The sequence below is a fragment of the Musca autumnalis genome, unplaced genomic scaffold (assembly GCF_047663935.1).
Source record: "Musca autumnalis isolate F117 unplaced genomic scaffold, ASM4766393v1 scaffold_2, whole genome shotgun sequence".
In the NCBI taxonomy this organism is placed as follows: Eukaryota; Metazoa; Arthropoda; class Insecta; order Diptera; family Muscidae; genus Musca; species Musca autumnalis.
In genome coordinates, this window is record NW_027411755.1 from 252,929,093 (window position 1) to 252,945,329 (window position 16,237).

A 16,237-nucleotide genomic window follows, 5' to 3' on the forward strand; every position below is an offset into this window, starting at 1 on the left:
TGAATTGAAGATTTCCTATGGAAAATCTTAATTCAGCCAGGCTGAATTGAAGATTTCCTATGGAAAATCTTAATTCAGCCAGGCTGAATTGAAGATTTCCTATGGAAAATCTTAATTCAGCCAGGCTGAATTGAAGATTTCCTATGGAAAATCTTAATTCAGCCAGGCTGAATTGAAGATTTCCTATGGAAAATCTTAATTCAGCCAGGCTGAATTGAAGATTTCCTATGGAAAATCTTAATTCAGCCAGGCTGAATTGAAGATTTCCTATGGAAAATCTTAATTCAGCCAGGCTGAATTGAAGATTTCCTATGGAAAATCTTAATTCAGCCAGGCTGAATTGAAGATTTCCTATGGAAAATCTTAATTCAGCCAGGCTGAATTGAAGATTTCCTATGGAAAATCTTAATTCAGCCAGGCTGAATTGAAGATTTCCTATGGAAAACCTTAATTCAGCCAGGCTGAATTGAAGATTTCCTGTGGAAAACCTTAATTCAGCCAGGCTGAATTGAAGATTTCCTGTGGAAAACCTTAATTCAGCCAGGCTGAATTGAAGATTTCCTGTGGAAAACCTTAATTCAGCCAGGCTGAATTGAAGATTTCCTGTGGAAAACCTTAATTCAGCCAGGCTGAATTGAAGATTTCCTGTGGAAAACCTTAATTCAGCCAGGCTAAATTGAAGATATCCTATGGAAAACCTTAATTCAGCCAGGCTGCGTTGAAGATTTCCTATGGAAACCTTAATTCAGCCAGGTTGAATTGAAGATTTCCTATGGAAACCTTAATTCAGCCAGGCTGAATTGAAGATTTCCTAAGGAAACCTTAATTCAGCCAGGCTGAATTGAAGATTTCCTATGGAAACCTTAATTCAGCCAGGCTGAATTGAAGATTTCCTATGGAAACCTTAATTCAGCCAGGCTGAATTGAAGATTTCCTATGGAAACCTTAATTCAGCCAGGCTGAATTGAAGATTTCCTATGGAAACCTTAATTCAGCCAGGCTGAATTGAAGATTTCCTATGGAAAATCTTAATTCAGCCAGGCTGAATTAAAGTTTTCCTATGGAAAACCTTAATTCAGCCAGGCTGAATTGAAGTTTTCCTATGGAAAACCTTAATTCAGCCAGGCTGAATTGAAGATTTCCTATGGAAAACCTTAATTCAGCCAGGCTGAATTGAAGATTTCCTATGGAAAACCTTAATTCAGCCAGGCTGAATTGAAGTTTTCCTATGGAAAACCTTAATTCAGCCAGGCTGAATTGAAGTTTTCCTATGGAAAACCTTAATTCAGCCAGGCTGAATTGAAGATTTGCTATGGAAAACTTAATTCAGCCCGGCTGAGTTGAAGATTTCCTATGGAAACCTTAATTCAGCCAGGCTGAATTGAAGATTTCCTATGGAAACCTTAATTCAGCCAGGCTGAATTGAAGATTTCCTATGGAAACCTTAATTCAGCCAGGCTGAATTGAAGATTTCCTATGGAAACCTTAATTCAGCCAGGCTGAATTGAAGATTTCCTATGGAAACCTTAATTCAGCCAGGCTGAATTGAAGATTTCCTACGGAAACCTTAATTCAGCCAGGCTGAATTGAAGATTTCCTATGGAAACCTTAATTCAGCCAGGCTGAATTGAAGATTTCCTAAGGAAACCTTAATTCAGCCAGGCTGAATTGAAGATTTCCTATGGAAACCTTAATTCAGCCAGGCTGAATTGAAGATTTCCTATGGAAACCTTAATTCAGCCAGGCTGAATTGAAGATTTCCTATGGAAACCTTAATTCAGCCAGGCTGAATTGAAGATTTCCTATGGAAACCTTAATTCAGCCAGGCTGAATTGAAGATTTCCTATGGAAACCTTAAATCAGCCAGACTGAATTGAAGATTTCCTATGGAAAACCATAATTCAGTCAGGCTGAATTGAAGATTTCCTATGGAAAACCTTAATTCAGCCAGGCTGAATTGAAGATTTCCTATGGAAAACCTTAATTCAGCCAGGCTGAATTGAAGATTTCCTATGGAAAACCTTAATTCAGCCAGGCTGAATTGAAGATTTCCTATGGAAAACCTTAATTCAGCCAGGCTGAATTGAAGATTTCCTATGGAAAACCTTAATTCAGCTAGGCTGAATTGAAGATTTCCTATGGAAACCTTAATTCAGCCATGCTGAATTGAAGATTTCCTATGGAAACCTTAATTCAGCCATGCTGAATTGAAGATTTCCTATGGAAACCTTAATTCAGCCAGGCTGAATTGAAGATTTCATATGGAAACCTTAATTCATCCAGGCTGAATTGAAGATTTCCTATGGAAAACCTTAATTCAGCCAGGCTGAATTGAAGATTTCTTATGGAAAACCTTAATTCAGCCAGGCTGAATTGAAGATTTCCTATGGAAAGCTTAATTCAGCCAGGCTGAATTGAAGATTTCCTATGGAAAGCTTAATTCAGCCAGGCTAAATTTCAGATTTCCTATGGAAGCCTTAATTCTGCCAGGCTGAATTGAAGATTTCCTATGGAAACCTTAATTCAGCCAGGCTGAATTGAAGATTTTTAATGGAAACCATAATTCAGCCAAGCTGAATTCAATGTTTCGATGGTGTCAGGATACCATTTAAGAATAAATTAAACATTTGTTACAAATTTGCTACAATTTTGAACATAACTGCTTGAAATACCAACAATTTGCTTTCGATTAGCGCCTAACAAATAAAAGATGGTTGTCGCAAAAAAAAACTTAAGAAACTGAAATTCAATACTAAAATAATTCCACGAAACTGATGTTCATTTCGCCGTTTTGTCAATTAAATAATTGGTCAAATCGACTTCTCGAATTTGACTTCTGTCCAGAATACAGAGCAAAGGCTTGCAATGTGGAGGAAAAGTATAAGCAAATAAATTGCAAGACATTGTAACAAATGTCTTATAAATAAATAACAAATTACGTATTTCTATGACAGGTCTTCCGGGCAAATTGATAGCCACGCCAGTAGTTGGCTGCTAAGGGTGTGATGTTTGATGTTTGTCATAGAAGAAAACACCTTTTTCAACTCCTGATGACATTACCCCATACCACAAGGAACACTTTTTTTATTTTTCTCAGCTGGCGTCAAACATTACATTGATGAGCGAAGTGACAGTGACATAGTGAAGAACCATGCCATGCTGTGCCTTTGAAAGGATATTAATAATTAGTTAACAACAAGTGGCCATTGGCAGCGGACGTGTTTTCCGATTTTTCATACGATTTCCGATACGAAAAAGAAAATACATCTCTTGATTTTTCCAAAATGGGCATTAAAATCTGGGAACGTTTTACCCAAGCGGATAACATATTTCAATCGCTACGACCGCTAACCTACATTTCCATAATCGGTTTGGCCCCATTTCACTTGAAATCCCAAAATGAAGTTCGCACCTCGGCTTTATCTTTTGTGGCGGGTATTGCCCATTTCCTGTTTTTCGTTTTATGTTTTTTTATGTCGCGTCGTGAAAACGGTTCCATTATTGGTTACTTCTTTCAAACAAATATCACCAAACTGGGAGATACCACCCTTTCGTTAACCGGTGTCATTGCAATGTTAACCATCTTCGGGTTTGCCATCTTCAAACGTGATCGTCTCATTTCAATTATACAAAATAATTTGGTAGTCGATGAAATATTTGTGCGGCTGGGAATGAAGTTGAATTATCGTAAAATCCTGTGGTATTCTTTCGTCATGTCCTTTGGCATGTTGCTTTTCAATTTCATCTATTTGTGTGTTAGCTATATGTTGCTGCGATCGGCGGAAATAACACCATCCTTTGTGGTCTTTACAACGTTTGCTTTGCCTCATATCAACATTAGTATTATGGTATTTAAGTTTATGTGCACCACCCACCTGGCGAAGAGTCGTTTCCATATGTTAAATGAGGTAAATAAAAGGAAAATGTGTAAAAGCAATACAAAAAAAATCTATATAAAAAAATATGTATATAAAGAATTATGGACGAACTTCTACCTCAAACATCCCGGAGGTGACAAGGGAGACATTCGCATATCAATAAGTGCGTCCCGATTCACATTAACTCATTGAAATCGCCGAGTCCGAACGAAATGACTTAAGACCCCAACATACGCTGAGGGGTATTTTTTGTCACCGTTGAAAATATAATGTTGTCCGGCCTTGGAATCGAACCCCGGCACCTAGTAAAGGAGTGGAAAAATCGATCCACATTCATTTAGTTGTGAAATCATTTATTTGTTACTTGTTCGTGTATTGCGCCTAAAAGTATGCTCTAAAAATAACTAATATTACCTCAGAGCTGGATGTGTTTGATTAGTGTTACAGTTGTCACATAAAGACTACGTACGATTAAATTATTTTTACTACACCAGAAAAGACACGTCACAAAATGTGACGTATGTATATACACACGTCGAAAACGTCGTATACCTACCCAAAACCAATATTTGTTGACAAAAGTAATATTATAGGAGATTAAGTGGATTCAGATAAAGAGATGCCAAGAGGACATCACCACCGATGGTCGTCAAATACGCGGAACTGGTTAGTCTGAACGAAAACAGACAAAATTAAGGAAATAACAAGTAAGAAAGTATCAGCCAAATTTGTTGACAAAGATATAGCCTCAGACTCGGACCTAAATAAAAAGCAAGTAAAAAAGCGTTAAGTTCGGCTGGGCCGAATTTTTTATACCCTCCACCATAAAATATTCTGAACTACAACGGAATAATTATTTTCTTTCCTGTCCATAATTTTAGGCGGAGATATTTTGTGATCACAGATACCTAAATAAGGTAAAACAAGTAAAAAAGTATTAGTCGGCAGATATATACCCTCAGCCTGTGTGGATTGAAATATTTTTTCCCAAAAAAAAAAAAAACGTATGTATTTAGGGGGGTTTTCAAAATATTGGGCGTATGAACCGACAAAAATTTGGATAGGATTAAACCTCAAATGTCGAATTGCAGATACTTGGGTCAAAAATTGTAGCTATAATCCAAAAAACCGAAAATCGGGAGGTACCATTATATGGGGAATCTACCAAACCATTGACCTATGTTGGCAGTTTTTCGAATTACAGATAGTTCGGTCAAAATACTAAAACTGGGGAGGCACCGTTATATGGGGGCTATACGAATATATGGAGCTATGTTGACAATGGGGGGTTTGGTGGAGATGTTGTGTGACCACTGGGAACCTCAAATATCGAAAATTGTAGCTAACATCTTCAAAATATCGAAAATGGAGAGGTAACGTTATATGGGGGCTATACACCAAAACATGGACCCACATTGACAGTTTTTGGTGGATATATTTTGTTTTTACTAGGAACCTCAACCGTCAAATTACAGGTAGTTCGGTCAAAAATTGTAGCTAAAATCCTCAAAATACCGAAAATCGGAAGGTAGCGTTAAATGGGACCTATACCAAAACATGGACATATGTTGACAGTTTTAGGTGGAGATGTTTTGAGATTACTTACTTAGCTGGCCCATTACAGAACATTTGTTCCATAGGCCGAACTAAGAAAAGTTCTCCATTTCTCTCTATTTGTTGCTTCGCACTCTGGAATACCGCGCCTTTTCATCTCATCATCCACTTGTTTGCGCCATCTATTCCTTGACCTGACAATTCTGCGTGCACCGCCATGTGGCTCGAATTTATACGCCTTTTTAGCGGGTTCACCATCGCTCATTCTTATGATATGGCCTAGCCAACGCAATCGCTGCATCTCGATACGTTTAACAATATTGATGTCGTTGTACAGCAGATACAGCTCGTGGTTCATGCGACATCGATATTCACCGTCAACGCAGATTGGTCCGTAGATCTTTCGAAGAATTTTTTTCTCAAACACGCCAAGCACTGCCTTATTTGCTTGCGCAAGTACCCAGGCTTCGGAACCATACATCAGCACGGGTAGTATCAGTGTTTTGTAAAGCGTTATTTTTGTTTGACGAGTTGTGGCTTTGTTTTTAGACTGCTTACTTAAACCAAAGTTGGTCAATACAATTTGTCTTTTTATTTCACAACTGATGTCGTTTGTTGTGTTTAAGGCGGCGCCAAGGTATACGAAGTCTTTAACTATCTCAAAATTATAGGAACCAACTTCAACAGTTGGCCCGATCTCAATGGACGCATTGCTCGTCGACACCACCAACTTGGTCTTCTCGCCGTTTACCGCCAGACCCACTTTAGCAGATTCTCCTTCGACCTTCATAAAGGTATCGGTTACTTATTTTACTGATCGTCCCATGATGTCTATATCATCAGCATAAGCAAGTAACATGTGACTATTGGTGTACCAGCAAAATGTTGAATAGGTCACACTAAAGGCTGTCTCCTTGTCTGAAACCTCTTTTGGTACTAAACTGTTCGGAGAGGTTCTTTCCTATTTTAACTGAAGATCTTGTGTCAGTTAGAGTCATTTTACAAAGCCGAATGAGCTTTGCGAGGATACCAAATTCAGACATGGCTTGGAATACCTTTGAATGTAGCGGGCTGTCGAAGGCTGCTTTATAATCGACAAAAAGGTTGTATGGGTCGATCTGCACCTCTTGGGTATTCTCCAGGATTTGCCTCAGGGTAAATATCTGGTTAATGGTGGACTTGCCGGGTCTAAAGCCGCATTAGTATGGTCCAATTATCTCGTCTCTACAGGAGAATGTACCAGTTCCAAAGCCATCAGTTTGATGCTTGACTCTTTGGTAGAATTTTCGGACTTCATTCTGTCTCCTGTACATCTCGATTTGTTCACACTCCCGCTTTTCTATCTCTCTCTTTTTCCTGCAGAAAAGACGTTTCTTCTCTCTCCTTTTCTCCCGATACCTCTCTCGTGCGCTACGCGTTACTACTGATTGTAAGTAGTCCTATATGCCGGATTTTTCTCTTCGGTAGCAGCACGACACTCCTGGTCATACCATGTATTCCTTGGTGGAGGTCTCTGGTATCCAAGTACTGATTTTGCGGCTGTTTGCATGGAGTGGGCAATGTTTTGACATTGTCCTGATATGTTATCGGAGCGAGGAGTGCTTTGATTAAGCAGTTGGGCCAGTTGAGTGGAATATGCTTGGGCTATCTGTTGTGATTGCAGCTTACCGATGTCCAATTTCCGTGTTGTGTCTGTTCGCACTTTGTTTGCTACGTTTAATCTGGTACGTACCTTTGCTGCAACAAGGTAGTGGTCCGAGTCTATGTTTGCACCTCGGAACAATCGTACATCCAACACGCTTGATGCATGTCTTCCATCTATCACAACGTGATTAATTTGATTTGTTGTTCTTTGATCTAGCGAAAACCAGGTGTCATTATGAATATCGAGATGCTTAAATCTGGTACTGCTAACTATCATGTTTTTTGCAGCTGCAAAGTCTATCAGCCTCATACCATTGTCAAATGTTTCACTGTGGCGACTGAATTTCCCGACTGTTGGGCCAAAGATATTCTCCTTTCCAATTTTGGCATTAAAATCGCCTAGAATAATTTTATTGTCATGGGCAGGGGAGCGGTCATATGTTTCTTCTAAGCGCTCGTAAAATATATCTTTGGTATGTTCGTCCTTGTCTTCAGTGGGAGCATGAGCGCAAATAAATCTGATGTTGAAGAATTTTGCTTTTAATCGAATTGCATCTAGTCTTTCATTCACTGGGGTGAAGCTGGATACCAGATGTTTTAGTCTCCGACTAACTACAAATCCGCAACCAAACTCATGCTTTGTGTCATGGCAGCTATAATACAGTGCATCACCTTTAGGCGTTGTCTTGACGCCTTTCCCATTCCATCGTATTTCCTTTATGGCAGTAATGTCGGCCCTGTACTTTCCTAGTACATCTGCCAATGCGTAATGCTTCCCTATAAAGAGTGGGAACATTGCAGGTACAGATTCGCAGATCATGGCCCTTGAAACGTTTGCGGGGTTCGTCAACTTTAGAGGGGTTTGTTTTTCTTTTCTTTCGTTTTTTGTAGTAGGCTGTTTTTTCTAGGGGTGGGTTACTAACCCGACGCCCAAACCCAAGTTTTTAACGTTCTTATGGGTGAACGCACGGCACATGTTAGCTCACTACCTTTAACGGGGAGGTCAGTGTCCACTTGAGATGAAAGAGGGACCAAGACAAATCCTGGGCTTTGCCATAGAACTGGCGCTATCCTAATATTTCTCCATTCTTCTGGGAATTTCCCTCATTCCATACTTGATGTAAGACGTTAAAATATTTATGACGTTCCTGTTGATTAAGAGTTTCAATCATTGCATATGAAATTAAATCCGGTTCAGGATTCGAGTCCGGAGGAATTTCTCCATATCAACCACTTCCAATTTAGGTCTGATTCCAGCGATGTTATCAAAGGATATCGGCGTTGGTTCACTCCCTGCTACTTCATTAAGATTATCACCTATTTTTAATTTAGATATTTGTTTGACATCTTTTTTTTTTTTTTTTTTTGAGCAAGACTTTGGTGTTGGTCAGTGGCACACAATTACCTTCAAGTTCTATTGTGATTGGCATATGGCTGCTGCCAGTAATTTTGACATCCCCAACTTCCCAATCAAAACTGACTAAACTGAGTATTGAGAAAATTCAAATCTAAAACAAAAGAAGGTTCACCAGAATTACAACAAATAAAGTGTTTCTTGTCTGATAATCTGCACAAAATTTCCACTTGAGGATTTGTATAAGAGTTACCCAATGCACAGACTTCGCATTGAAGTCACCAACAAGCAAGGTCGGCAACTTAAAAGTGGAGATCTTATTAAATAAAACCGCAAAGATATTCTTGAAAGCATTAGAGGAATAAAGACGATTTTTTAGATTTTGAGTAGTGATACCAATTATGTCCGGACTTGGGTCAAATTTTAAGAGCGAGAATATCAGGCTACGCTTTACGTAGATCCCGACGCCACCATATCCATCTCTTCTACTTTTACCGTAGAAGTTGTAATTACAAATGTTGGTAGATGTTGCATCCCTAACCCATGTTTCGGTCTGGAGTGCAACATCGTAACCACAAATTTCAAGATGCAATTCAAGTAGATCCTTGTTTTGTTTTTTATTAATACTTTGGATATTATATTGTAATATTTTTAACATAAATAACAACAGATAAAAGATGTTATATTATGTCCTCTATGATACTCTTCTCTGTGTCTACTTCCTTGCGTCCTGCTCTAACAAGAGAAACCTCAATGTTTAATACCTCATCCGAGAACTTGCTTTTAAGCTTATTAATTGAATTGATTTCTTCCAAACTAAGGTTGTCACATTCTTCTTCTGCTATTAGACACCAGATGTCAAGGAATTTAGCAAGTTTTCAACTTCGTTGATCTTATCACCAGAATTTCTCAAGGCACTACCATTGGGTGATAGATATGTTTCACCTTCATTTAACACTTGTCTATGCTCCTCTATGTTTTTGCGAGCTTTTTCTAGCTCTCTTTCCCTGTTTATCTTCCTTTTAGCAACTTTTGAGAAAGGATTTTTCAAAAACATCCACCTCATGGAGTCCTCGGTGTTGTTTATCGTGTTTCTAGCTTCTGTGGTCTTCAACTTTTCTATTCTTTTTGAGCTCCTCCTCTATCACGCACCTCTTTCCTAGACAGGTTTTCGATTGTCATCATCCTCTTAATTTGGTATTCAACCTCCCTGGTTGGACACCTTTTGTCCCAAGGATTGTGATCCCCCTTGCAATTAGGACAAACCACAGGAGAAACACAATGCTCGTTATTATTCTGTGTTGTGAAGCGTTTTTCACAATGTTGCCATCTTTGTTTGCAGTGACCTGTGAAGTGATTAAATCTGTAACATTGGCCAAAAGAGACGAAATGCCTTGTAAAATTTTACTTCCTTAGGAATCTCAGAGCCATTAAAAAATATTTTTATCTTTGAGTTGGGACGTTGTTGTCCCCATCTTTCCGCCATGGTAGAACAAGAAAAGGTAGCAGCAATACCCAGCTGACTGAATTGGGTTGTAGTGTTAGTGTCAAATTTCATATGACATTTTATACATTCATTTCTATTTCGATGTACATTAGGGACATATATTTTTTGAGAAAAAAAAATATATCATTCGGAAAAAACCATTTCCCAGAAAGACTTCTTCATATCAATGATATGTAACCTCCTCCAAGTTCAAACGATAAGCCGCGCAGTAAATCACCGGTTGTAGAGGCGATACAACGTTTGTTAATATGTGAGGTATTTTGTTAAAATTAAAAAAAAATAAAGCCCTAATAAACATGTGCTTCTTTGATTTCTAAAACAAAACATTGAAACAGTTTCTCCTTTTTCTATGAATTTACAGCGACCCCAAACTTTTCTGCAAGAATTCTACTTTCTGCGAGAATTTATGCATTTAGTGGAATGATGTGGAAACATAAAAATTGAAAATGTAACGAATTTTTATTCATGTTTTCCAAAATATTCAACCAAATGTGAAAAATTATTAGTTTTTTAAATTCCAATAATTTATAGACATTTCCTGGTTTTGTTTACAAATACAACTGGCAGTAACGTTACAAACAAAAACAAATTCCTTTGTGGTTGTTGTTCGAGTTGTATTTGTTGTAGTATTAACTTTACCTTGTATTTGTTCTACCATGTCTTTCCGCGTTACTCTTGTTACTCTTGTTTTGTGGTTGCCTGATGACTGACAAAAAATGAATGGCCACACTGGCAAGCAACCGATTATTTGAGCAAAACTGACAGTCAAAACTTATCGTGTGTACCCCACTTAAGAGATTAACAACATTTACACTTGTGCGGTCAAAGCCATCCTGATAAATCTTGTCATCATCATATGCACAAACATCGGAAACATTACTACGCTTACCTGGGGAGATCTTTTCAATGCTTACGTGGTCACTGGGGCTGTTATTGTTGGCGTCTTCCCTTAGAGTGACATTTCCTTCTAGCTCAGCTGTTTCCATGTTTGTTGTGGCTTCATTACTTAATTCTATTGTTGCTTTCTCGCTATTGCCCTGATCTTGCTTTTCGTTTGTGTTTACATTAACTTCATTTGCTTTTTCTTTTTCCTGCTTCTACTTCTATCTCTTCTTATGTCTTTATTCTCTTTTTTGTTTCTCGCCGCTCTCTCTCTCTCTCTCTTTCTTTGCGGCCATGGTGGTGGTGGTTGTGGTGGATTTATTCCTTCTTCTTCATCCATTACTTCATGAAAATGCTATATCTGTCTCCTTCTGATGGCGTCCCTTTTTATATACACACTGATGTACAAACCAAATTGTAACGGGATCACAGAACTGTAATGTTCTGGTTTTTTTCTTGCAATTTTGCTGTTTCCAAGTGGAATTATTTATGCGAATATTGGTACAGATAGGCCAATGGTATTTTCCAGTTCTGCCATCTGGAGGTTGTTGAATTTTAGAAAGGCCGAAGTTGAACTTTTTCGGAGATATCACCGCGCCTTAGGGAACTCCCTGTTTTGCTGACTTTGTTGCGGAGAGCGTTGCAATTGAATTAGGCGACTAATATCAAAGCTGTCTCAGAAGTGCATCCATTACATTTCACCCATGTTAACTTGTGGCCGCTTCCATGGGGAAAGAATACACAAATACATTATTGTGGATGTGATCGATAATTCTTCCGACTCAATTCGGTTTAGATGACTTTCCTCAGACTTTTTATTTTTTCGGATTCAATGCAGTTTCTATGTTGAGTCATATTGGTTTAAACTTCGATGGTTCTATCTGCCAAACCTGGAAAGTGCGTCCAGAAAAAGATTTATTGAGTTTCAGTCGTCATATCTCTTCATATAAGTAGTGTTTGTGTAAACTTACACAGAATTCAATCCAGGATTGTTTTTAACCATCCTGGTTATGCTGTGAACATTTTTTCTTAAGGTGTGGCCAATCCACCTCCATTTCCTACGTCTAACCTGCTTTTGTATGAGTTCCTGGTTTGTTAAGTTCCACAGTTCTATGTTACTTATAGTGTTGGGCCAGAATATACTGCATATGATCCTGAGGCATTCGTTTATGAATACCTGTAGCTTTTGCGTGATGGTGTTAGATACAAGCCATCGAATAAGCTTGGTTTTCCTGGATATATGTGTGCTTCTCCATACAACATAGATACGTCCAAATGCTGCTCTCGCTTTATTTAGCCTATTGATTACGTCCGTTTCTGCACCGCCATTCGTTGTTACAGTGTTTCTAGATAGCAGAAGCTGTCGACATATTCAATTGCTTGAACGTGTAACATGATGCGTTCTGTACTGGTGTTTTTTATTCTCATGGTCTTTGTTTTCTTGATCTCAAGTCCAACATTACGAGCAAGTCTCTCCAGGTCTTCTAATTTTGACGGCATGTTGGATATCTTGTGAGAGAAAAGGCATATATCATACGCATAGTCTAAGTCTTCGTGACTCCATGTTATGCCTCTTCTCTGAGAGCAGATTTCACTCACTATTTCATCCAGTACAATTGTGAACAGTAGGGGTGACAGAGGGTATCCTTGCTTTACTCCCGCATTTGTGAGGAATGGTCGGCTTGTGTTTTCGTTGTGATGAACTGAGAGTTCTGCATTCTCGTACATCGCTTTTATTATTCGGATTATTTTCTGGGGTACTCCCTTTTTGCTCAATGCTTCTTTGAAATCGATGAACAGTAGATACAGGGGGGTGCGCCATTCAATTGATTGTTGTTCTATTATGACTCGTAGGGTGTTGGCTTGGTCTTCTTCTATTTGGTCTGAAGCCAGCTTGTTCATCTCTCAGAATGTTTTTAGCCTTTGAATTCTTTCTTGTATTATAAATGCTAGTATATTGTATATGGTGTTCAGCAGGGTTATTCCTCTCCAGTTGTTAAGGGCTGAGTACATAAGCTACCTTGCCTGCTTATGCTTGCTTTACATTTACGAAATACACTCGATTTCAACTGTCAATTCCTTTCCGTATACGTCAAATGAAAACTCATCCGAAATCCATTGGATTTCATTTGACGTTTAAGTAATGGAATAGACACTTGAAATCGAGTGAATTTCGTAAATGCAAACCAAGTTTTACCTTGCTTACTTCTGATAAAAGAATAAAAAAGAAAAGGGCAATCCAGTTCAAAATTTGCTCGACCTCCTTTATTCTTTTATTTTTATTATGTCAAATATGAAGCAGGAAGACAAGGCAACCAGGCAAAGCAGCTTATGTACCCAGGCCTTTACAATCTTTCAAGTCGCCATTTGTGAGTAAATTAACAATGATACCTTAGCTTTGTTCCAGAACTAAAAAGTTTTTAAAATTTTTACGAGTTTTACACATTTTACCCGAAAACAAAAAAGTTGTTCCATGTTGGACGCAGTCTTCTTCTTCCCAAGCTGATATGATGTGAGGTCGTAGTAATTCAGCTGCGGTTCTAGCGTCGGCCCGTAAAGCTGATTTGTTACTTTTTAGTTGTTCTATTGCCTCTTTTATTTCATTCAAGCTGGGAGGGTTACAGGGTATATTCAACGTAATTTCCCTTGGACTGCTATTGTACATTTTTTCGGAATGTTCTCTCTATCTTTGAATTTGTTCATAATTTTTCGTTAGGCGTCTACCATTGCGGTCTTTTACTGCTTGGTTCCTGGTACACCTTCGTTTTGTGAGACTATCTATAGGCCGGTGTAGCTTTCTCATGTTATTCTGCCTTGCTGTTTCCTCTGCTGCTTTTGCCACATCTTTTAGGAACTTTCTTTTGTCTCTTCTTGCAGCTTTCTTCACTTGTTTAGCTAGTTGTTTATACTGCACTCTTGGGATATTGTTGTTATTCAACTGCATCTTGTTGTGATGATGTGATATGTTCCCATGTTTGGTGTTGGCTTGTTGGTAAATTTTCGCGTGTTGTCGTGGCTAGGGTGTTTCTGGTTGTGTTGTTTTGGAGTTGCTGTAGGCGTAGTTCTTTCCGCCTTCTGTGTCTGGTGTTTCTTCTTTGGCATTACAATTTGATTTTGTTTTCGCCTATGATGAGCTGGTGGTCACTGTCAATGTCTGCGCCTCTTTTATTTCTGACGTCTGACAGCGAGCACCTCCATCTTCTACTCACGCATATGTGATCTATCTGGTTACAAGTATTGCCGCTCGATGATGTCCATGTGTATTTATGAATCTCCTTGTGCGGGAAGATGGAGCCACCAATGACAAGTTGAAATGTTTGACACAGTCTTTAACTCCATATCCATGCATTCCCCTTGTTAATCGGGCACTGGTGTTATCGCTGACAATTTTTGCGTTAAAGTTACCCATGAAATTACTCCACCTCATTTCACTTTTTTAATTTCCAGTTAAGCAAATGATGTTGATCTCATAGGAGAAATTGGGGACTGAGCTAGGTTACCAGCACAGCAGTGACCAAGCTATTTTAAGGCTTACAAAACGAAGTCAAAACAAAACAGTTTCCCTTTGTGGAAATGAATTGGGGATCTGGTGGAATTGCAATTTGTTCATATTTCAGATTTTTTACATATAACAGGTTTCCGGGGATTTCTAATCTTTCAGGAGACACTTTGTTCATATTATAATTTGATGTACTTTTTTTCATTCCTTATTTTCAGATTCTGCAGGACATTTTAGATTCTCACATAGAAGACAGCCATGCCGTTGAGTTATCTCCGTTACATTCAGTGGTGCGCATTAATCGCAGTGTTCCACGACGACGTCCAGCCACAATACCAACAATAACAGCTAGCCAGCAACAACGTTTTAGTGTTGCATCGATTATACGACAAAATCCCGAATTGGCTCTGCGACAAGTTACCAATATTCACAACCTATTGTGTGATATTTGCAACACCATAGAAGAGTACTTTACGTATCCGCTGTTGGCAATAATAGCCATCTCATTCCTTTTTATTCTCTTTGATGATTTCTATATTTTGGAAGTAAAGTTAAATCCAAATTGTGTCGAGGTCTTTGAAGCCGATGAATTCTTTGCCTTCTTCATTGCCCAAATGTTCTGGTATGTCATTATCATTGTCCTGATTGTCGAGGGTAGCAGTAGAACGATCAAAGAAAGTGGAAAATGTGCCGCCATTGTCCATAAAATATTGAACATCACCGATGATGGAGATATCCGAGATCGTCTGTTACGTCTTTCGTTGCAGTTGCAACATAGGCGTGTTAGATTCACCGCTGCTGAGCTATTTAATTTGGATCGAACTTTGATATTTACGGTAAGTAAAAAAGGACTATTTGAATTTAGTATTTAAATACTTGTAATAAAAATATGTTTGTGCTTTTCAGATGACCGGAGCTGCCACATGCTACTTGATTATCTTGGTCCAGTTCCGTACCATGCATCATATAGATGCCAATGCTAATGTTACAAATTGTGTTTCTTAAATGGAATATTTATTGTTTTGATGTGCCAAAAAGTACCTTCTAAATAGTTGCAATATATTGTTGTATCTTGAAAGGTCACAGAGAGGGAGAGAGAGAATAAACCATGTGCCTTCCATAATTAACAATGATTCAAAATAAAAGTTGTTTTATTTGAAAAGGGGAGGGAATTATGTATAAATGTGTTATTTTCATTAAAGAATCAACTCGTCTATTAAGCTGAAAACACATACAACGTTTGAGTAAAGTTTTGTGTAGTTTTGGCCGTTTTTACACTGTTGGGCATGATTCAAATTCATTTGAAATATATGCCGGCAAACACATCAACGCCGGACTTTCATGTCGGCGTCGCCCTGTTGTTGTTGTTTTTTGTCAACGCAAAACTTTACTCAAACGTTGTATGTGCTTTCAGCTTTAAGCGTCGTGTGAAGGTATAAAGGCCTCGACACATAAGAAGCATGGCATTCGTGCTTAAGTCATATCTGGTAAATGACTAAAGACCAAGTTCGACCTAATTCAAATGTGATTCTGAAATCTTTTTATTAGGTCGAACTTGGTCTTTAAGGCCTGGGTACATAAACCGCTCGGCTTTCTTGCTTAGTTCATTTCTGGTAAAAGACCAAAGACCAAGTTAGACCTAATGGGTACGTTACACGATATGTTTTATACATATGGGTTGTCACTTTTTATATACAAAGTGTATATGCAAAGTGACAGCACATATGTAAAATAACATATCGTGTAAAGTATCCATAATTGAAATGTTGATCTGACATTTCTTTATTTCTTTACGAGAAATGAATTAAGCAAGAAAGCCGGGCGGCTTACGTACCCACGCCTTTAGTCTTTATCAGATATGACTTCAGCAAGAATGCCATGCTTCTTATGTATCGAGGCTTTAATTATAGTTATTTGAA

The 16,237-nt window shown here is 38.4% G+C and overlaps 1 protein-coding gene across 1 annotated transcript; it reads left to right on the forward strand.

The window, feature by feature from the left end:
• Positions 1-3,213: 3,213 nt before the first annotated feature.
• Positions 3,214-15,430, forward strand: Gr28a (Gustatory receptor 28a). Its single transcript, XM_073966398.1, has 3 exons — positions 3,214-3,908; positions 14,537-15,154; positions 15,225-15,430. Exons 1-3 carry the CDS (start codon positions 3,285-3,287, stop codon positions 15,321-15,323), a joined length of 1,341 nt encoding a protein of 446 aa, XP_073822499.1. The 5' UTR covers positions 3,214-3,284; the 3' UTR covers positions 15,324-15,430.
• The last annotated feature ends 807 nt before the right edge of the window (positions 15,431-16,237 follow it).